Source organism: Microtus pennsylvanicus, chromosome 12, assembly GCF_037038515.1.
Source record: "Microtus pennsylvanicus isolate mMicPen1 chromosome 12, mMicPen1.hap1, whole genome shotgun sequence".
Classification (NCBI taxonomy): Eukaryota; Metazoa; Chordata; class Mammalia; order Rodentia; family Cricetidae; genus Microtus; species Microtus pennsylvanicus.
Genome location: NC_134590.1, coordinates 4,958,723 through 4,978,181, shown reverse-complemented (window position 1 = coordinate 4,978,181; position 19,459 = coordinate 4,958,723). Strand labels below are relative to the sequence as shown.

At 47.8% G+C, this 19,459-nt stretch overlaps 1 protein-coding gene across 4 annotated transcripts in view; it reads left to right on the top strand.

Annotated features, from left to right (window-relative positions):
* The window catches only part of Aff1 (ALF transcription elongation factor 1), a 151,326-nt gene that overhangs the window by 48,655 nt on the left and 83,212 nt on the right, over nt 1-19,459 (top strand). Inside the window, exon 1 of one of the 4 annotated variants that reach the window (XM_075943942.1) lies at nt 9,407-9,483. The exons of 2 other annotated variants lie outside the window; for them this stretch is intronic. In XM_075943942.1, coding sequence (XP_075800057.1) covers nt 9,422-9,483 — 62 coding nt within the window. In that variant the 5' untranslated portion in view covers nt 9,407-9,421. Of the gene's footprint in view, nt 1-9,406; nt 9,484-11,169; nt 11,349-19,459 lie in introns of those variants that run through there. One more of the 4 variants, XM_075943945.1, reaches the window with a different exon arrangement.

Here is a 19,459-nt window from a genome sequence, read left to right as displayed (position 1 = left end):
GCAACCAGTGCTCTCAACCTCTGAGCCATCTCTTCAGCCTGGCACTGAATTTCTTTTAAACCCCAAATATTTCTAGAGAAAACAAAACCAGCTCAAAAGTAATTTCACGCAGATGCAGTTCCAGATAGCAGGAAAGCTGTGTTTCTAAAGATCAGGGACTATTTCCTCAATGCAATGCTTCCTTTCGTGTATGTTTGTGGCTGTGCTTGTCAGTTGTGTGTGTGTGTGTCCTTGTGTTTGTCTCTGTGTTCATTTTTTCAGTCTCATGTAGCCCAGGCTGGCTTCAAACAGGCCAGGGCCACCTTGATCATGAAAATCTCCAGTTTCCATAGTGCTCACCTCACTGCTCAGCTAACAATAGCATTATTAACATTTTTGTGATTGGCATCATGCATATATATGCTGTGTGTATAGGTGTGAGTTGAGATTAGAGTCCGTTCTCTCTACTGTGAGGGTTCCTGGTGGTCAGACTTGACAGCAAGCACCTTCGCCCATTGAGCTAGCTCAGCAATAGCTTCCTTAGAGAAACTTGTGGAGCACTGCCGTTCTGAGGCGGGACCCTGATGACAGACCGTGGTGCACTGTGGAGTCTGAGGCTGGACTCTGTGGTGCCAGGGCTTTTATCTCCGTCCCGAACCTTACCAGAGGCATGACTCTGTAAAAGCTGGCCATCTCAGGAGGTTCGTTTTCCTTATCTGTGTTCAGCAAGGGTGGTGACACTGTGGCTGAGGCCTGTGGCAGGAATTAACTTAGTCCTACTGAAACACAGAAACAGGGCTGCTCAATAAGCTTAGATTTCTTACTATAAATCATTCCCAACACTTGCTGTTGACCTTGGACTCTGGTCTAAAGACCCCAGGGGCTCTCATCCTCATGTCTGGAAGGAAGAGAACTTTAGGTGAATTTTAAGGGGGCAACCCCTTAAATTAAGTATTTTCTAGCATTTCCAGTATGAGGCTAGTTTTGGGGTGTTCCTGCTTTATGAAGACGCTAACAAGCTTGTCAACAGGGAGAAGCTCCAGCTGTGAGTTCACCTTGACCGAGTTCTAGTTGGATTAGCAGGGGACCTCAAAATCTAGTTTGACTATGAGAACCTCAGTCTCTATTGCTGGAGCTTCCTCTCTCCTTTCCCCCTTCCTTGTTATGTGTCTGGGAAATGAGTACCCCCAAACCACCAACCTCCCCTGCCCTTTCCCCACTCCCAGCCCTGGAACTTCCTTAAATAGATCTTTGAACATAGGCTTTGAAGTAATTTTAGCTCAGTAAACTGTAGATTTTTTTTTAAAAGAAAGATGCTATTAAATTATTTTTATGTGTTCTTGTGTGTCTGTGTGTATGGATGCCCAAAGAGCCTAGAAGAAGGTGTCAGATCCTGGAGTTAGCTAGACAGGTGGTTCTGAGTCATTCTATGAGAATTAGGGAAATGGAACTCAGGGCTTTTGCAAGAGCGGCAGACACCCTTACCTGGGCCAACTACTCATCTTGAAAATCTTTAATAACAACTGGCTATTATTTAACTTTCTGTCCCTTATAGACATCCTATTTTCAAGACTTTTGGAATTTAGCTAGAAGGTGGAATTCCCGATAATCTTCCAGTACGACCGAGGAGGAAACAATTCTAATCTCCCCTGTTACACAGAGAGCTGGAGGCCAGCCTGTGATACTTGACACCGGTTGACCACCACCCCCAATTAAGAAAATCATAGAACATGCCAGTAGTTGATGTGTGGGGGAGGCCAGGTCTTAGCATAGCTCAGAAGCCTTGAGTGCAGACAATTGTATGTGTAATTTCCCCCCCATCCCTCAAGGCAAAAACATCCCCAAGAGACTTGGAAATAATCCTATTTTCCAATCCTTGAATCCTCCCCCTTGTTTTCTTGTGTCTTCAGGGAAATTTTGGGGTAGTTTGAGACTAGGAAAAAGCTGCTAAGGACCCGATGACTGTTGGCTGACTGGAGTAATATGGGTTGCTTTGATTTGCATTTCTCTCTCTTTCTCTGAGACATGATCTCCTGGCATACCCCAAGCTGACCTACTTTCAACTCTCTCTCCCTGCGACAGCCTCCTGAGTGGCCCGCGGTCACTTACCTTTGAGAGTTTACAGAACACTATGTGCTGTATAACAGGACACTTCTCAGATCTCAAAGGCCGTTTGAATTACCCTAGAATTTTGTCAGAATGCATTGTCTGACTCTGCAGACTTCAGAGGGAACTGAAGACTACCTGTCAAACCAGCAGCCAGCTGTAAGGGGTCAGGGGTGTCATCAGGGCAGCAGATTTCTTTCCGTGACCAGCTCTCAGAATGGAGATTCTCAAGCTTGGATGGAGGTAGATTAAGTCACCTGAGGACATAGAAAAAAAAAAACCCTGACTCATAGCTCCCACTCTCAGTCATTGACCAGGGCGTGGCTGGATGGTCAGGACTGCAGAAACTCTCACCTGCAGCCAGCTGTGAACCACTGTCCTGTCAGGAAGTACCTGCCTTCAAAATGAGGATATGAGAGCTGGAGAAATATGGTTCAGTGGCTAAGGGCACGTATTGCTTCTTGCAGAATACCTCTGTTTTGTTCTTGGCATCTGTGTTAGTCAGCTCACAACCACTTGTAACTTCAGCTTCAGGGGATCTGTTACCATCTGTTGGTCTCCAAGGGCACTGAACTCATGCATGCAAACTTTAGGGCACACACACACAAACACTAGAATAAATCAGAGTGGCATTGTGTCTGGCATTGTGTCTTTTTAGTATTGCTTTATTTTCCCTTCTCCATTGGACCCAGGTTTTGAAGACATTTCTTTCCTAAGCATTGTCTTGTATTGAAACAGTACGGTTTTCTTGCTCTCCACTAAGCTCCATGGCACTGCCAGCCACACTTGCCTGCCAGTGTGTGCACAGGCAATGATAGCACCTATGAGCATCAGCTCCAAAGGAGTCCAAAGCAGTTCTTCCCAGCCTTCCCGGCAGGTATGTGGACGGATTCTCTTTGAAGTTGGGGAGAGCTCCCCAGCCCTTGCTAACGTCCTTTATCAGCCCAGTCTTAAGGTGTTGAAATGTCAGGTTGTGTCGTCCTGGAAACTGGCCTCTCCTGAAGCTCCCCAGGGTACAGGGACGTCCAGCTGCGCAACCACACCAGAGTTTACCCCATTATCTAATCTCCAGATTATCATTTGTCTTTCTACCCCAGGGAGCAGACTTTCTCTTTATCCCATCCCCTCGTGAGCTGACGTCTGTGTGGGCTGGGAGCTTGTGTTAGGTGGAGGGGCATGGAGCAGGACTTTCAGCTGCCTTCTTAGAAGAACTAGTTGAGTGGTTTTGTGTGATGGTGGTGGGGCCTACATCTGTAGAAGATGTGAGTGAGAATGCCATCAAAAAGAATACTGCAGCCGGGCGGTGGTGGCGCACGCCTTTAGTCCCAGCACTCTGAGTCAGAGGCAGGCGGATCTCTGTGAGTTCAAGGACAGCCTGGTGAATTGAGAGATTTCCAGAACAGCCAGGGCTGTCATTGGATTCAGCCCCAAGCACTGTGTAAGCAAACAAGGAAAGAACCCCCCCCACACACACATCTGTTTAGTCTCCACTGTTCCTGTTGATAAAATATTCTGATGAGAACAATTTCAGGGAGAAAGGGGCTTCTTTTTTTAAGATTTATTTTTATTTCTCATGCATAGGTATTTTGCCTGCCTGTTTTTCTGCACCACCTTCATCCCTTATACCCTCAGGGGCCAGAAGAGGTTGTCAGGCGACTTCTGACAGTTCCAGACAGTTGTTAGCCCCCACGTGGGTGCTGGGTATTGAGCCCTGGTCCCTTGGCAGAGCAGCCAGTGTTCTTAAGCACCACATCTTGCAGCCCTGGAGAGAACGGGCTTCTTCCGGCTCATGGTTGAAGGGTGCATTCACTACAGTGTGAATCACGGCAGCATGAGCTGGAAGCAGCTGGTCACACCACAGTTCCCTTTCTCATGCCCAGTCCAGGATCCCGGTCAGGAAATGCGCCATCCACAGTGTGTGGTCTTCCCACCTCAGCTGGGTCCAGGCACTCCCAGAGGCCCTTTCCCAGGCGACTCCAGATCCTGTCAAATTGACCATCATTGACCTCCCAACCCCAGGCCTCTGCTTTCCTTGTCCTAAAAGGTATCTGGTGGTTGATCAATGTCTGTTGGAGCAGTAAGGGACAAAGGGAAGGGACAAAGAGGAAAGGAAGTCCTTGTGTTGTGGGCCATTCCAACTAACCCTTGCCTGGTTGCCCGGTTGAACCCGAAGTGCTTAGGGCTCTTCCCAGCTTTGGCTGATTTCTCTGCTGGCTCTTCTCCCCCCCTCATCTTCATCTGTCTCTGTAAAGGTTTCCTCTCCCGCATTCTGCCTACTTGCTCTTGTGTACTTGTCTTACTTATGTGAAAACACAGGAAGCCCAAACTTCTTTTAGCGGTGACTGTTAAGAAAAACACAGGACCTGGCAATGTTTAGTTTTTTGGTTTTCAGTGTCTCCATGATCGGCTAGTGGGAAACACCCCCTGATTTCTCTGCCTCCTACAGAGTTGTCCAGAGTGGAAGTGATGAATTGACATCCCCTCCTTCTTTCCTCGTCTCCTTTCCGGTTGAGAACGTGTGGGTTTCTTCTGTGGGGAAGCTGCTCTTTGGAAACCCAAGGCTCAGCTACGGTAGTGTGGTCTGCGCGTCTGTCATGGGGACTTTCATGATACGTCTGTGACTTTACAATCCTTTCTTCCCGCACACCCAGGATCCAGACTCAGACTCCAGAGAAAGGAGTCTTTTCAGTTTGCTATCACTGTAGTTCATTTATGTGACTGTTACTGTTGTCTTGGTGTGCCGCAGTGCTCCGCGGAGGCTGCACTCTGGAGCCCTCTCTCTTACCCTTTCCTTATTCAGGCAGTTGGACTCAACAGTGCCAGAGCAAAGGCTCTTTGCCCTTTACTCTTTGAGCTGTCTCCAGAAGAATTTACAGAAGATTCCAGGTGGTTATTATGTACTGCTACTATTGTGAGGTATCCACCGGAGAAGACTACTCAGACGTGGGCTGAATTAGGGCAGTTTTGAGTACACTGGGTGTTCGGGCTCCCAGTGTAGCATGGGACCTTTCTCAGGGTGAGCTTTTAAGCACAAAAGCTATCTCCTGGGTTGACATACTTCAGTTAACAAGAACAGTTAGCCAGAAACAGAACTACAGAGGCTAAAAAGGAAGGTTAGAGATGTTCCCAGAAATATGGTTTTTGTTTCCTTTTCTATCAGTGGTGCTGCCTGCTGTCTGCATGCTGAGTCTTACAGCCTGAATGGTACGTTCACCATGGAGTTGGCTATGCTAAGGTCTGGGACCTGTGACACTACCACCTTTGAGAGGTGGCACACATCCCTTACCTCTATTTTTATTTTTATTTTTTTTGAGACAGGATGTCTTACCCCTCTTTAAGGAATGGACAGACTGATAGACATAGGGTGGTTGATGGGTTCCCTTTCACTGTCAATCATAAGGAAGGCCTGAGAAACTCCACTGCAATGTGAACATGATACTTGAGTGGAAAAACTAATGAATCAATATGGAGTTTACCTCGTCGGAGTGCACCAATGCTGATTACTCAGTTTAAAAGCGTTAGCTGACGAGGGCTTATGTGGGGAGTCCTTTGTAACCCTTTTATACAGAAATAGTTTTATTGCATTAATTTAGGACTTGGACTCACAGAGATCTGCCTGCCTTTGTCTCCAGAGCAGGGGGGCGGGGATTAAAGGGTATGATCCCAAGTAGGTTTTGGTGTCTCATGCCTTTAATCCCAGCACTCAGGAGGCAGGGGCAGGTGGATCTCTGTGAGTTTGAAGCCAGCCTGGTGTACAAGAGCTAGTTCCAGGACAAGCTCCAAAGCTACAGAAAAACCACTACCACCAACACCACCAACACCACCAACACCACCAGCACCAAAAACAGGAAGAAGAAAGAAAGAAAGAAAGAAAGAAAGAAAGAAAGAAAGAAAGAAAGGCATGTTTATGGTGGCACAGTTTGTTGTCTCTGAAGTTGTTGAGGTCAAAGTCACCCTGGACCACATAGGGAGAACTTCTTTAAAAACTGTGTAGGCAGGAGCCGGGCGGTGGTGGCGCACGCCTTTAATCCCAGCACTCGGGAGGCAGAGGCAGGCGGATCTCTGTGAGTTCGAGACCAGCCTGGTCTACAAGAGCTAGTTCCAGGACAGGCTCCAAAACCACAGAGAAACCCAGTCAGCGAGAAGCGAGATTAGATAGATTTGTCTCCGAAGACGCCGGTGCGGCTGGTTGTCCCTCCTTTCCCCTCCTCCAGAATGCCTGGGAGGCAAGGCGGGAGGGCTGCCAAAGGCCTGCTACCTGGAAGCGTCTGATCAGGAACCCTGCAGGAATACTTGTTGCGTTCCTGGACTGAGACTCAGCCGCCCTCTGCTGAGATCGGTTCCTTGGAAGCGGTACTGTTCTTAATCCTGGAGCAAGCACCGTTGAAGATCGATTTGGGATGGATTAGAGGCTTGCTTTTCTCCATCCACCGGAGAAGGCAAGCCGGAAGGAGAGTGAGCAAGAAGAGCTTGTAACAGAGAAGGCATTTGGGGTTAGGAGGAGGGGCATTGGGAAATTAGAGACCTGGAAATAGATTTCTTTAAACCCTACTTTGTCGTCACACAAGTACTCCCCAAGTCATGCCAGTTTGCAGGTCTAGTGAAAGAGTTGAGAGATGCATGGAGCCAGGGCTGTTTCCCCTGTGTCTCAGGTCCACAGGCAAGGCATCTTTAACCCCCTCCATTTGCCTCTCCTCCCTTTTCCTCTGTCTGTTTTGATTTTCTCTTTCTTTCTTCTTCTTCTTCTTCTTCTTCTTCTTCTTCTTCTTCTTCTTCTTCTTCTTCTTCTTCTTCTTCTTCTTCTTTTCTTTTTAGAAACTGGAACACTTCTTTTGGCACAGTGATTTTTGACCACATCCTCTTCAACTATAACACACTGAAGAAGTGGCATTTCTTGAGGAGAGTTGGCTGATATCTGGGCTTATAACACTCACATGACTGTTGTGCTGTAAATGTATACATTGAAGTATTTTAGAGAGATGGATAAGGCAACTTGCTTTAGAAATTTATATATATACATATATACATGCTGGGTGTAGTGGTACAGTCCCAGAGTCCCAATAATACTGTGGAGACAGAGGCAAGGAGATCGTAAGTTCCAGGCCAGCCTGGTCTACATAGCAAGTACTTTGGGATGTTTTACATATGCATCTAAAAAACCCTATTTGTGTGTTTTATCAAATAGACAGTGGAATATTTCAGTGGCTCTGAATTCCCTCTCCTCCCCTTCCTTCCCTCCCATCCTTCCTCTTACCTCTCCTCTCTTCCCTTGTTTTCCTCTACCTGTTCTAGCTTTGTGGGACAGGGTTTCCTGTGGTCTAGGACTCTGTCTGGGTGCATTGTGCAGTATCCTCCTGTGTCAGTGAGCGATGGCTTACCTGCTTTTCATTTTTGGACTAACTCAGTTGAGTTGTTGATTATATTTGAGATACAACAGCTGGGGCTACAGCTAGATGGCTTGCCTGACACCTACAAGCCCTGGCCTTGATGACGGATTGCATCTATGGTGTGCAGTTAGCATTACACTCGTGGAAGAGTTATTTTCAAAGCTCATTAATTTAAAGAGCTAATGAAAAGGTCCTCCTGGCACTCAGGAGGCACAGTGATTGCCCCACTCACCTTGTTAAGTTTGCCCTCTTTGCTAACTTGAGCACCCTGGGCCCCGTGGGAGTAATGGATTCAGGAAATGCAGAAATAGAAAGTTGTTCCTTTGTTGGGCGGGTGATGCACTTTGCTGCCCCAAAGTAGCTTTCTATCATTTAAGAGAAACTCTACTGGATAATAAGACATCTCTACATTTTAAATTTTTAATGAGTCAATTATTAATTGGGGAAGAATCTTATACATAGTTGTGGCTGGCTTGGAACTTGCTACATAAACCAGGCTGGTCTCTAAGTGATCCACCTGCCTCCGCCTCCGAGTGCTGGAACTAGAGATGAGCTCCATTCGTGCCAGCCGGACTTCAGCAGTCTTGGTTTTTCTCAGGTGTTTCCAAGATGAATCCCAGAGAAACTGTGAGCCGCCTCAAGGCGTGCCAGAGGTTGTAGTCTTGGGTCTAACTTCATCAGAAAACCGAAGAATTCTCAAAGCCTCACGAGTGGGTTTTGTTCACACTTTGATTTCCCAGTTAGAGCCTGGGTCCCACACAAGGGTGGTTTTTAAAGCAGTGGACAATATCGTGCACACACCCTTCATGCACTGGGAAGACTTCTGGACTTCTAGCTCATTTGAATCTCTTACCACTGGTGAGACCCACTTCCACTTTAGATGATTCTAATTTTCATTATGAACCACTCAGAAGCCAGAGACTATCAGGTCTACTTTATTTCCTCTTCTCTGGGGAAATATTTGCTGTAATTTTTTTGTTGCCGTAGTTAAGCTGTCTCACTTGAGAAGACTGCAGTCACTTGTTTATTTTGTGGCGTGGGGATCAAACACAGGGTCATTTTTGCACGTTGGGAAAAGTTCTGCTAAGACGCATACCCAACCTGAAAAGAAATTTGTTTTAATGGAGTCTCACTGTGTAACCCTGGCTGGCCGGGAACATGCTGCTCTGGCTGCCTCTGCCTGCCGAGTACTGGATTAAAAGTGCGTGCCTCTGGTCCAGCCTAGACTCCCACATCTTGCTACATTTTTACTCCTTTTCTTTTAGAACAAACCCATACAAGATACAACAGGAGCACTGATCCCTTGTAGATGGGAAGGTATTTAAATGCTGGTTTTCAGCAGGCAGACCTTGTTTTTAATTTTAATACTAATGACATTTATAGCCTGTTCCAAATGGGGGATTTTTGAATAAATGATAGTTTTAGTTTTATACCTGAGATTATTTTGTTTACAGAATAAGTGACCACAGTTGGCATATAAGTCCCTTATAAAATGATTTAGCACTTGCATATAACGTATGCACATTCCCTGATTTACACAGACAAGGATATGTCTGTGTGGATCTTTATTTCATGAGCTATCTCTGCGTAGTCCAAGTGAGTCTTGAAATTTTGATCCTCCTGTCTCAGCCTCCAAAGTAGCCGAGCTTTTTGGTGTGAACCACTGCATTCTGAGGAAGTTATTTCCTAACATCTTTCTCAGGCTTTCAAGAGGATGGCTCACCTGCTCATGTATGATTGCTCTCTCTCTCTCTCTCTCTTTTTTTTTTATGTGTAAGGGAGTTTTTGCCTGCATCTATGTCTGTGTAGCGTGTGTGTGATGTCTGCAGAGACCAGAAGAGAGCTTCGGATCCCTTGGGACTGGACTTACAGTTAAGAACTGGGATGTGATGCTGGAAACTGAACATGGATTCTCTGGAAGAGCAGCCGAGCCATCTCTCCAGCCCCTCATGCATGATCTTGTACCATCATGCATCGCCATTTGGGGCCTATGGCTCCCTAAGTCATGCAGGTCTCTTGAATCATTCGCTAAGCCATGATATGTCAGCAACACCTCTGAGTATGGGAAACTGTCTTGCTTATGGTGGCATTTATTTATTTTATTTATCTTTTATTTTTATTTATTTATTTTTTATTTTTATTTATATGGTGGCATTTGTAAAGTTTCCCCAAGTGCTTGGAAGTGTAAACTTTATCTTTTGCAATGAACACCTGCAGTTGTTTCCCTCAGAGACAAACTTGCAGAAGTCTGAATTGTTCTTTCAAGGAAACACGGCAGTCGGTGTTCAGGGTGCAGCTAGCTCACGTGGACAAGTTCATCTAGTCTGTCCTCCCCAACTCAGAATAGTGCTTCTTGTGTGCGTACTTTCCATTTGTCACTGCTTCAGACTGCCTCCTCAGACCTGAGCTCCTGGCTCTGTCTTAGAGTCCTCTCTCCTCCCTGCCATATCAAGTCTGTCTCCAACTCCCTAGTGCTGGGATTAAAGGCTTGTGAGCCCACGTGCTGGGATCACCTTCGTGTGAGCTGTTTCTCCCAGAGTCGACCTCACGCTGCCCAGGGTGGCCTTGAACTAACAGATCAACGCCTCTGGCGTCCGGGAGATCAAGGCGCGTGCCACCACTCCCTGGCCTCTAGTGACTTAGCTCTGCACTCTGCCTGCGTAGTCTTGTGTTGTTCCGAAAGTGGTTCTGACCTCTGAGCGGGGAGTCCAGAGAGATCTTACATAGTAATCTTGGTGCCGGGCCTTTTAGTCTTTAGGAACTGGACAGTCAGTGACCTGAGCAATATATCCGACGAACCCGGAGTGCACCGGGTAGGAAGGGCCGTTCAGTGTCGCTCTAAGGGTTTCCCGCGCCTTCAGCTAGCTAGTCCTGGGCGCAGCCGAAGACCTTTTCCTGCCTCGCTGCCCATCATAGTTCTTAGCCGCTTCCCAGGCAAGGCTTGGTGCCTTTTCTGATGTCAGAGCTGGACGCAATTTCGATTGTACTTTCGAGCGTTTATTGACTCGTTTTGCATCATGGTTTTTGTTTTGGGAGGGAAGCAATTCTTTTTAATTTACTAGGGGACTTCCCCGAATGGTTGTTTTCTGGGTAATCCGCATGCTGCCCCAAGAGGGAAGTCGCTGTGTAAACACTTGTCTCTGAGTACCAAACTTAAAACTGAAAGCAAAGTTAAAGCAGTATTGCTTGCGGATCTCTGATGTTTCCGACGGCAAGTTCCGCAGTGTCAGCGGCCAGAACCAGCGAGGGCGGAGTTGGGCTGCCGGCTCCCCGCACAACCCCGCGGCTCCTGGACGCCGAGGTCCCAGCCGGAGCGCAGGGGTCTCCGGAGCGCGCGCTTGCACGGCGGGACTGAAGGCTGAGCGGGCCGAGCGCGCTGCCCTTAAAAGGAGGCGGGCCGTACCACCGCCGCGCCCGCGGGAGGGGGGTCCCGGTGAGCTCGGGCACCTCGAGGGGAGCCGAGGGCCGTGCGCTTTGCCCTCGTAGTGCGAGCCAACTGAGAGCGGGGAGCTCGCGGCGGGCGGCGGGGACGCGCCCGGTGGTCTAGAAGTGCCCCGAGAGTGCCCCGGGGCGGTGGGCAGCGCCGGTCCCCGGGCTCGAGCGAGGTGCGGTTCGCCCGGCGGCCCCCGGTGCCCGGATGTCCGTCAGGCTCGGCGCTAGCCGTGGCTCCGGGGGGCGGAGGCGGCGCTGAGGTCGCGGAGCTGAGGACGCAGCGGCCGGGAGGGGAGCGTCTGCGCGCCTCCGGCGTCCGCTGAGCAGTGTCGCCGAGGACTGCGGTCGATGGAGAGCGCGGCGCGGGCGGAGGGGCCCGCGCGAGGGCTCTGATGGACACGGGACGCCGGACTGTGTGAGCCGAGCCATGGCAGCCCGCTCCAGGTGAGGCTTGCGCGGGGGGCTTCCTTCCCGGACCGGTGAGCCGCCTCGGGGGGCCAGAGCTGGGGCGACGCCGGTGGGGGTGCCGGTGCGGGGACCGCAGGAAGCCGCTGGCTCACTGCTATCTCATCCCCCGAGTGTCAGGCAGAAAACAGCGCCTGCACCGGGTGCAGAGGGACCGCCCGAAAAGTTAAGGTTAAAGTTAAAGCTCCGGCTTCTGCCCTAAAGTGCTGTTATTTTTCGGCAAGTGAAGTTGGTTTCAGTCGCGGGAGATTGGGTTTTCACCTGTGCACTCTTTGGCTCTTTCCTCGTTGCTCCATTGATGTCTTCAAAGGAAACTTGGAATTACACTTAATGGAAAATAGAATTCGCCCCGGAGAGGGTGGGGGAGGATTTGCCTGGTGAGTAATGAAGATTTTCCTGCTAGAATGTAGGATTCCACATAAAACGGCAGTGCCTGAGTGGATCTGCTGAGTAGGCAGAGGCCGGAATGCGCTCGGTTGGTGAAGGGGAGCGTGGCTAATGATCCGCAGTCGCTGTCAGAGGAGAACTCTGCACCGCAAGGACCCAGAGCCCTGCCTTTCCCAGGGTTTTCAGGTCTCGAAAGGAGCCTTTCAAAACGTGACCGCGCACCCGTGATTGCCTAAGATTCAAACTGTTGAGTGCAATTGCATTTCCGTCGTGACGGCAATTGGTGGTCAGGGAAGAGGAGTGGGGGGGGGGTGTACCATTTTAAAACTTTTTCCAGAAAGCAGTGTGGCTGCAGAGCTTTACAGTTCAGAGGCTCTGTCTTCAGTGCCATACTTGATGCAGGATGGTGACTTGAAGGTGGACTTGGAAGCTGAGCTGAACTAATTTTTAGGTCTCAGATCATGGAGAGCAGTAGATGCGTAAAACGTCAGAGATCGGGTAGATATGACTTGAATTTTCCTAAGAGATAAAAACTTTCTAGGAGGGGACGAACTCTAAATAGAAAACCCCCTGAGTGATGCCTACTTTAAAAACAAATTTAATCTTCGCCACTCAGCTTACCTCTACCTCCATTTTATTGCATGTTCGAAGGAAAAGGTTCCTAGCTGGGCAAAGGGGTAGGGACAGAAGTCTCAGCTATGAAAACCTTCTGCTAAATGCTAAGTTAAAAACGTTTGTTTGCGTGGAATATGTCCCCAAGCCCCTGCATTCCCAGTCCTGAGCTCATGGCACAAACAGAAAGCATGGATTTCCATAATGGCGTCATAATTACTACAGGTGTCTTAAGCCTCTCGTTTGAAATTAAGAACTGGGCAGTGGCGGCGCACGCCTTTAATCCCAGAACTCAGGAGGCAGAAGCAGGCGGATCTCTGTGAGTTAGCCAGCCTGATCTACAAAGCGAGTTCCAGGACAGCTGAGGCAACACAGAAAAATCTTGTCTCCAAAAACAACAAGAAAGAAACTAAGAATTGTTTATCTTCTTTGCTATTACTCCGTTACTTTGTAGGATACGTTTTGACAAATACTCTTCTACATAATTTGTTTCCTTTGTGTTCTTATGTACCCATCGTGTAGTAGAAAGCTATCCTAAGTGCCATTATTCCTCAGACTGCCTTAAGAGCCCACGGCACAAAACCTGAGGTGAAGGTACTGCTATCAAATAGTTAGCACTGGCAGAGCAAGGGGCTTTGAACCCAGGTTCCATTGTTCCAATGCCTGAGCCCTTAGACTAACGTCAGACATAAAATGAGATAAAAGATAAATTGGATACTGTGTGTGTATCAGACTCAGCATTGAGCTGCTGTAATTGGATTACCTCTCTGGTCACCTAAATAGATAAGTTTATTATCTACACTTGGTAGTTAAGGAAACTGAGGCCCAATCAGGGTGTTTGTTGCCCAAGTTCACACAGGTGGAACATGCCTGACCCGAGTTGGCCTGAGTAGCTGCTAGCTACAGTGTAGCACTTCCTGGCTGGCTGTTGCCTCCTTAGCTGTACCTCGCTTGAAGAGTGGGTAATTTTACTTCTGCTAAGATTGCTCTGCTGCAAGATAATCTAAGCTGTCAGTGTTGCTGCTCAGCGCATTAGCAAATGAAATAGGAGGTCCTTATATTACTTCTGGTCCATACCTGGCCTGGCCACATGCTCTGGAACCAGAGACAAAAATGACAAGGGGCCATTGTCTGTTGTTTTCTTAGCCTGCACGCCGAGAGTGGATGCCATATTGTAAATATCTCTTCAGTTACACCATGAATGTAGTCTGTGTGATAGAGTAGATAATCTTTGAGACTCAAAGAGAGGATACATGACAGGGATTCATGATTTTTGGATTCCATCAAGTTTCTGTGGGAGTGCTAAGGGGAATGGAAGCACTCTCTGTGACGTAAGGTCGTGAGCACATGCCACATAGATGCTTTACTTTTTTGCCTGAGTGACAGTTAATGTGGCCTGTCAGGCTTAGAGATACACAGCTCACTGTTCAAATATGGTGGTTAAGAACGCTTGCTCTTGTAGGGAACCCAAGCTCTGTTCCCAACACCCAGGACAGCTCACAACTGTCTATAACTCCAGTTCCAGATCCAGTGCCCCTTCTGGCCTCCTTGGGCATCAGGCAGTCACTTAGCACACACACATACATACAGGCACAAACACTCACACACAGTCAAAAATCTAAAATCCCAACAAATCTGCCACAGGCAGTTTCATTGCACATAGACATGGTTGTGGGCAGTGAAAATGGCTGTAGGAAACAGCCACTCCTGACCAGTGTGAACGGGGCTGTGTGGAGCTGTGCATCCCTTCTCCGTGGCTCCTCAAGGCAGGGAGGGCGCTACTGTCTCTTTCGGGGTTCCTGTTTCAGTTGTGAATGATGGCTAGTTATTTCTGGGCTCACAAGCAGCTCTAAAACCAAGATTATATACTTTTCTTCCTACGAAGTCTTGAAAGTAGGGCATTAATTTTTGTTTGGCTTTGGTGGTAGCTAGTTCCCCTTCCCTCCCTCCTTCCCTCTCTTCAGCTGTGTTCTGACTGTCCTGGAACTCACTTTGGTGAACAAGCTGGCCTTGAACTCATGATCCACTCCCTGTCTCGGATTCAAAGGCAGGCGCCTCTGTGTTTGGTGGTAGTAGATTTCTTAGGGATGAAAGACATTTGTTTACTACTTGGAAAAGAAAACTTGGGAGTTAGTCAGAGCAGGGCATATGGTATGTCCCAGACCAGTGTGGGCTGTCTCTGGAACTTGTAAACATAACACACCCTGAACCTACTTCCTTGAGAGAACTGGTAGAAGCTTGATTTCTTTCGTATCAAAAGGTTATAGAGTCTCTTCTGTGTGGAGACTGTTCTTTATGGAATTATAGAAATTAGTAAACTCGACAGCATTGGCCCTTATCCTATGTAGGGTGCTTGCTTCATGCTGAGGAACAATGTTGATTGCTAGAATCAAAAGGTGTGTGTCAGAATCTCCAGCAACCCCCCCACCCCATTCTTCATTGAAATAGTCCATGGATTTTAGAACGAAATACATACATATCTTCTATCATCAGGTGTAAAATCCTTCTTGTACTGGGCTTGATCATAGACTGTAATCCCAGCACCTGGGACCTAGAGGCAATGACAGCTGCAAGTTCAGGACCAGCCAGGACAGTCCTTTGTGCCGTGACAGTCACCTTGGCCCACACCTACAATGGTGAAGGGTGTCTGGGTGGCATGGGGGAGTTGAACTTATTTGTGAGAATTGCTTCTGGTGTTAAAAGCCTCTGGGCACTGCAAAAGGAGACTAGGGCTAGCCACTCTATCTTACAGTTTTCCTTTGGAATGTTGACCTGCCAGTGCTGAGGAAGCCCCCAAAGTCTATAACAATGTAAAATCAGGTTTTTCCCAAGCTCAACACCAAGCTGCTTTTTAGTGGTTCTCTCTGATTCTAGGAGAAACTGTTCTGTTGTGGGGAGTACTGCCTTCAAACTGGTACAGAACCAGTTTGGCCCCACCCTGTGCCTCCACCACCCACTGGGGAGCTACTGATTGCCTGGAAGGAAGAAAACCCAGAATGCAAAGTAGCCACGACTAAACAGAATAATTTTTGAGAGAGGAAGAGATTTGGAGGGGAGGATGTGTGCCAGTCCTTGACCCTTGGCTGGCCCCCCACCGTCCCCTATGGTACCTTTACACACAGTGCCTGTGACAGAGGAGACACACACAGGTCTTCAGGGGTTACTTTCTAGTTCAGCGAGCTTCCTGACTCACTGTCTAGTTCTTTCCCAGATGAAGACTGCAAGAGCCATGAGTCATTTTTTCTTAAAGTCAGCTGGCTTTGTGGGGATGTTGTTTGACAGAATGAATGGAAATGATCTCTTCAGAGCTCTGGGTGGTTCTACGGCTTAGGATGAGCTGTTGCATTGCTGGATGAACCTGGCTCATGAGAATGAGATTCGTGAATGCTGTTCAACAGTTGTTAAAATCGAGCACGTTCGGGGGTGAGGGGGGAACAGTCTCCATCATGGATGCGAGGTGAAGTTTTGTATAACTCAACTGCCTTTACATATAAATCTTCTTTTTTTCGGTTTTTAGGCATCTCAAATTCTCCATTTGTTTTGCAGGACTCACAAATAGGTGCATTTCAATTGAGAATGTGAGATGTCTTGGAAATACAGTTTGTGCCCCTGGGAAGTGGCATTTGCTGGTCCAGCCCCATGACTGCCTAAGCTGGAGTAGAATTTCTCTGCAGGTGCAGGTGCCGCTCTCTGGCCGAAGAGCTTCAGTGCTCGCTGGGTTTACGTGAAGATTAGCTTTCTTTAGTCCTGAGTGCTGACTTCTGGGTGTCCACAGAGTGTGTGGAGGCTCCTTCCCGGGTGCACTTTCCTCTCCTATCTCTGAGAGTTAAAGCTTAACCCAATGGCTTAGCTGGTGGACACGGGACCCCGAAAGCCTCCGTCTCCGCTAAAAGTCTCTTTTCTTGTGTTGATTTATTAGCTTTGCTTTTAATTTAACTGGCTTAAATGCCTGAAGGAGTCTCAGGACTGGAATTTGATGTTAGATTTAAAGCATTAGCAGGGAAGCCTTGGTAGTGACATTATCTTGTACAAAGGAGCAGAAGTAAACAAAGGGAGAAATATTTTTATTGACACTTAAACGGTGTTTACTTTAGAATTAGGCCTTATCTTTTTAAAGGACACCCACAGTTTGGTCACAACTGAAAACTACCAAGAACTGTCTCTCCACTTTGTGGCTCACAGAAGTGGTGTGTGGCGTGCTGATGGCTGTGGGGTCCTTTAGGAGGAGCCTGCGGAGCAGTGACTGGTTGCCGTTCTTCAGACACTTGCTGCTGCTTATTCTGTCCCGAGGATCTTGTCTTTCAGTATTGCTTGCTTCTGAATTGGCGCCTGAATGTTTTAGGGAATCTGTGAATCCCCATCCTTGGCTGAACACAAGAATCACCAAGGTACTTGTTAACACCAGTGTGGCTTCCCTTCCCCCAGAGCTGCTGATTGGTCAAGTCCTGGGTGGAGCCAGGGTGCAGCCTTGCTGGCCCCGAGGCCAGGGGCCCACACATCATCTCTGTGAACTGCTTAGCGAGACAGGAAGAAGTCATGCAAGTGCAATGTGGTTAAATTTTTATTTAAGGCACAACTCAGGTATTCACTTTCTCTCCTGCTAACACAGAACGGAACAGCAGAAAGTGTAGGCGAACTCCCTCCTTCCATGTTCATATTGTACTTAGTCGCTGAGATGTTAAGGATTGATGGATGGCTGTTTACGCTCTACATGTGAAGGAAAGGTGCCGGCAGGGACAGCGGTTGACCATGGGGCACCCGACAAGGTCTGCCGCTTCCCAAGGAACTCGTTCAGTTGCCCCTGTTGGCCTTCTTCCTATACCACTATACCACTTAGCCACTCTCTCATCCACTCCCTGCACACTGGTGCCCTGGTGAAGAAGTCACACAGCTGGAACTTGCTGGTGACTGAACAGGCACTGACACGGAGGTGAAAGCCTCTTTCTTGTGTTTGTTGAGCCAAAGCATTGTCTTGGTGTCCTGGTGTCAGCTCCGATAGTGGGACCACGACTGGGAAGTCAGTGTTCTACAGCACATGTCACTTCCTGTGGCAGCATTCAGGAAGCTCTGCAGGCGGCACTGCCACTTCTCAGTCCTCGGAGCCCTCCTTCAGGGGGCTCCTCTGTCAGAAGCAGAGGTCGGTGAAATATGGAGCACACTCGAGGGTGCCATGCGGCGTCATTGAAGTTTGATTTGCTGCACGTGTTTTTGCGGCCTCGACAGACCACAGTCACCACGTGACATCCATCCTGAGTAGTGTGTCTGGGTTGTTTGTTAAAGCTACACCTTCCCCTTACCCGCCTCGTGCTCACTTAAAAATGCAGGTGTATCTGATTCGTCGTGGAGGTAAATGTATGGCAAAATGCTGTAACATTAGCCAGCCAGTTCTCATAGAGCAAGGGAAATTGACAGCTTGTAGAGAATGTTTATTTTTAGTCCTTTCACCGACTAAGGTATTTCTAAGTAGCAAGCCCATTCTTAGTTTGGAGTTATCAAACCATTGATTAAGGAGAGTCCACAGTATTCTAATTAAGTTTTTTAATTTTTTTCCCCTGAAATGAGAAATTCATCTCACTGAGACAATATGCTGGATTTTAGATAGTTTTAAAGTTGGCTTATAAAACAATACGTGTTGGGGCTGGAGAGGTGGCTCCGCGGTTAAGAGAACTGACTGTTCTTCCCGAGGACCCGGGTTCAATTCCCAGCACCCACATGGCAGCTCACAACTGTCTGAAGATCCAGTTCCAGGAGATCTGACACCTTCACACCAATGCACATAAAATAAAGTTAAATAAACCATAAAAAAAATTAAAAAAAAAATTAAAAAAAAACAAAAAAAAAACAACAATACGTGTAGACTTAGAGTTAACTCAAGCTGTAATTCTGCATATTGTCCTCCCGTAACTTGGGGTCACCATTACTCAGGGATTGTTTTCCTTTCGTCTTTCACTGCCCGCGTCTTCCATCCCTTCAGTCTCCGATCAGACACGGGCCTCGTCCTCATTAACTCCACCAAAAAACTACGTGCCTAAACGCCTGGAGGCAGGCACAGGTGGATCTCTGTGAGTTCAAGGCCAGTCTGGTTTACAAAGCAAATTCCAGGATGGTCAGGGCTCCGTGGAGAAACCTGTCTGGAAAACCTAAGAAAACATAAAGACTACACATTTCTAGAAATGCCTTCCCTATTCTCATTGTAGCCAGCATGCTGGCCTCAGGATGAAGTGAGACTCTTCAGGCTCATGTCTTTGAGTTTAATCTGTAGTTCTTAAATTTCTGGAACTTTCCATGTCCCGTGTAAAGCTTGATTTCTTCTGAGGCTGCCCGTACTCCCTGATGTGGCTGAAATGGTGGCTTTCCCTGCTCAGCCTCCTCCGGCGTGCTAGCAAAGCTTCGCCACCAGACTGTTCTGCCCTGCACGCTCTTAAAGCATGCTCTGGGTGGTGACCGGGCAGCAGCGCTCTTGGCTGTGAGCGCCATTGCCCCTCTTCTGTTTCCTGTGTTACACCCCAGCCTGTGATTGTTCTATCCTGGTGAACAACATGGCTTCATCTGTGACATCCCTCAGTTATATGGCACAATTAATTTATATCCCCTCTCATCCAGCTTTGATCTTGTGTGTCTGGGGTTTGGCCTGCATGTGTATCTTTGCACTCCATGTGTGTAGTGCCTACAGAGGTCAGAGAGAGGGCATCGGACCCCCTGGGATTGAAGTTACAGATGGTTGTGAGCCGCCAAAATTGTCTTCTAGAGTAGCAGCTAGGGTTTTTAACCGCCCAGTCATCTCTCTATCCTTCATTGATTTTTGTTTTTTAATTACCTTAACAAGTGATATAACATTGGCCGTAAGTAGGTTTCTGAAGATTTTATTTATTTATATTATTATTTTTTTTGAGACAGGGTTTCTCTGTGTTAACAGCTCTGATTGTCCTGAAACTCACTGGTCAGGCTGGCCTTGAGCTCAGAGGGGTCCGTCTACCTCTGTCTCCCGAGGATTAAAGGCTTATTTATTTGTTTGTTTGTTTGTTTAGTGAAGGGCAAGTTTTATGTTGTTTGTTTTTTGTTTCTTGTTTTTTTTTTTCAAGACAGGGTTT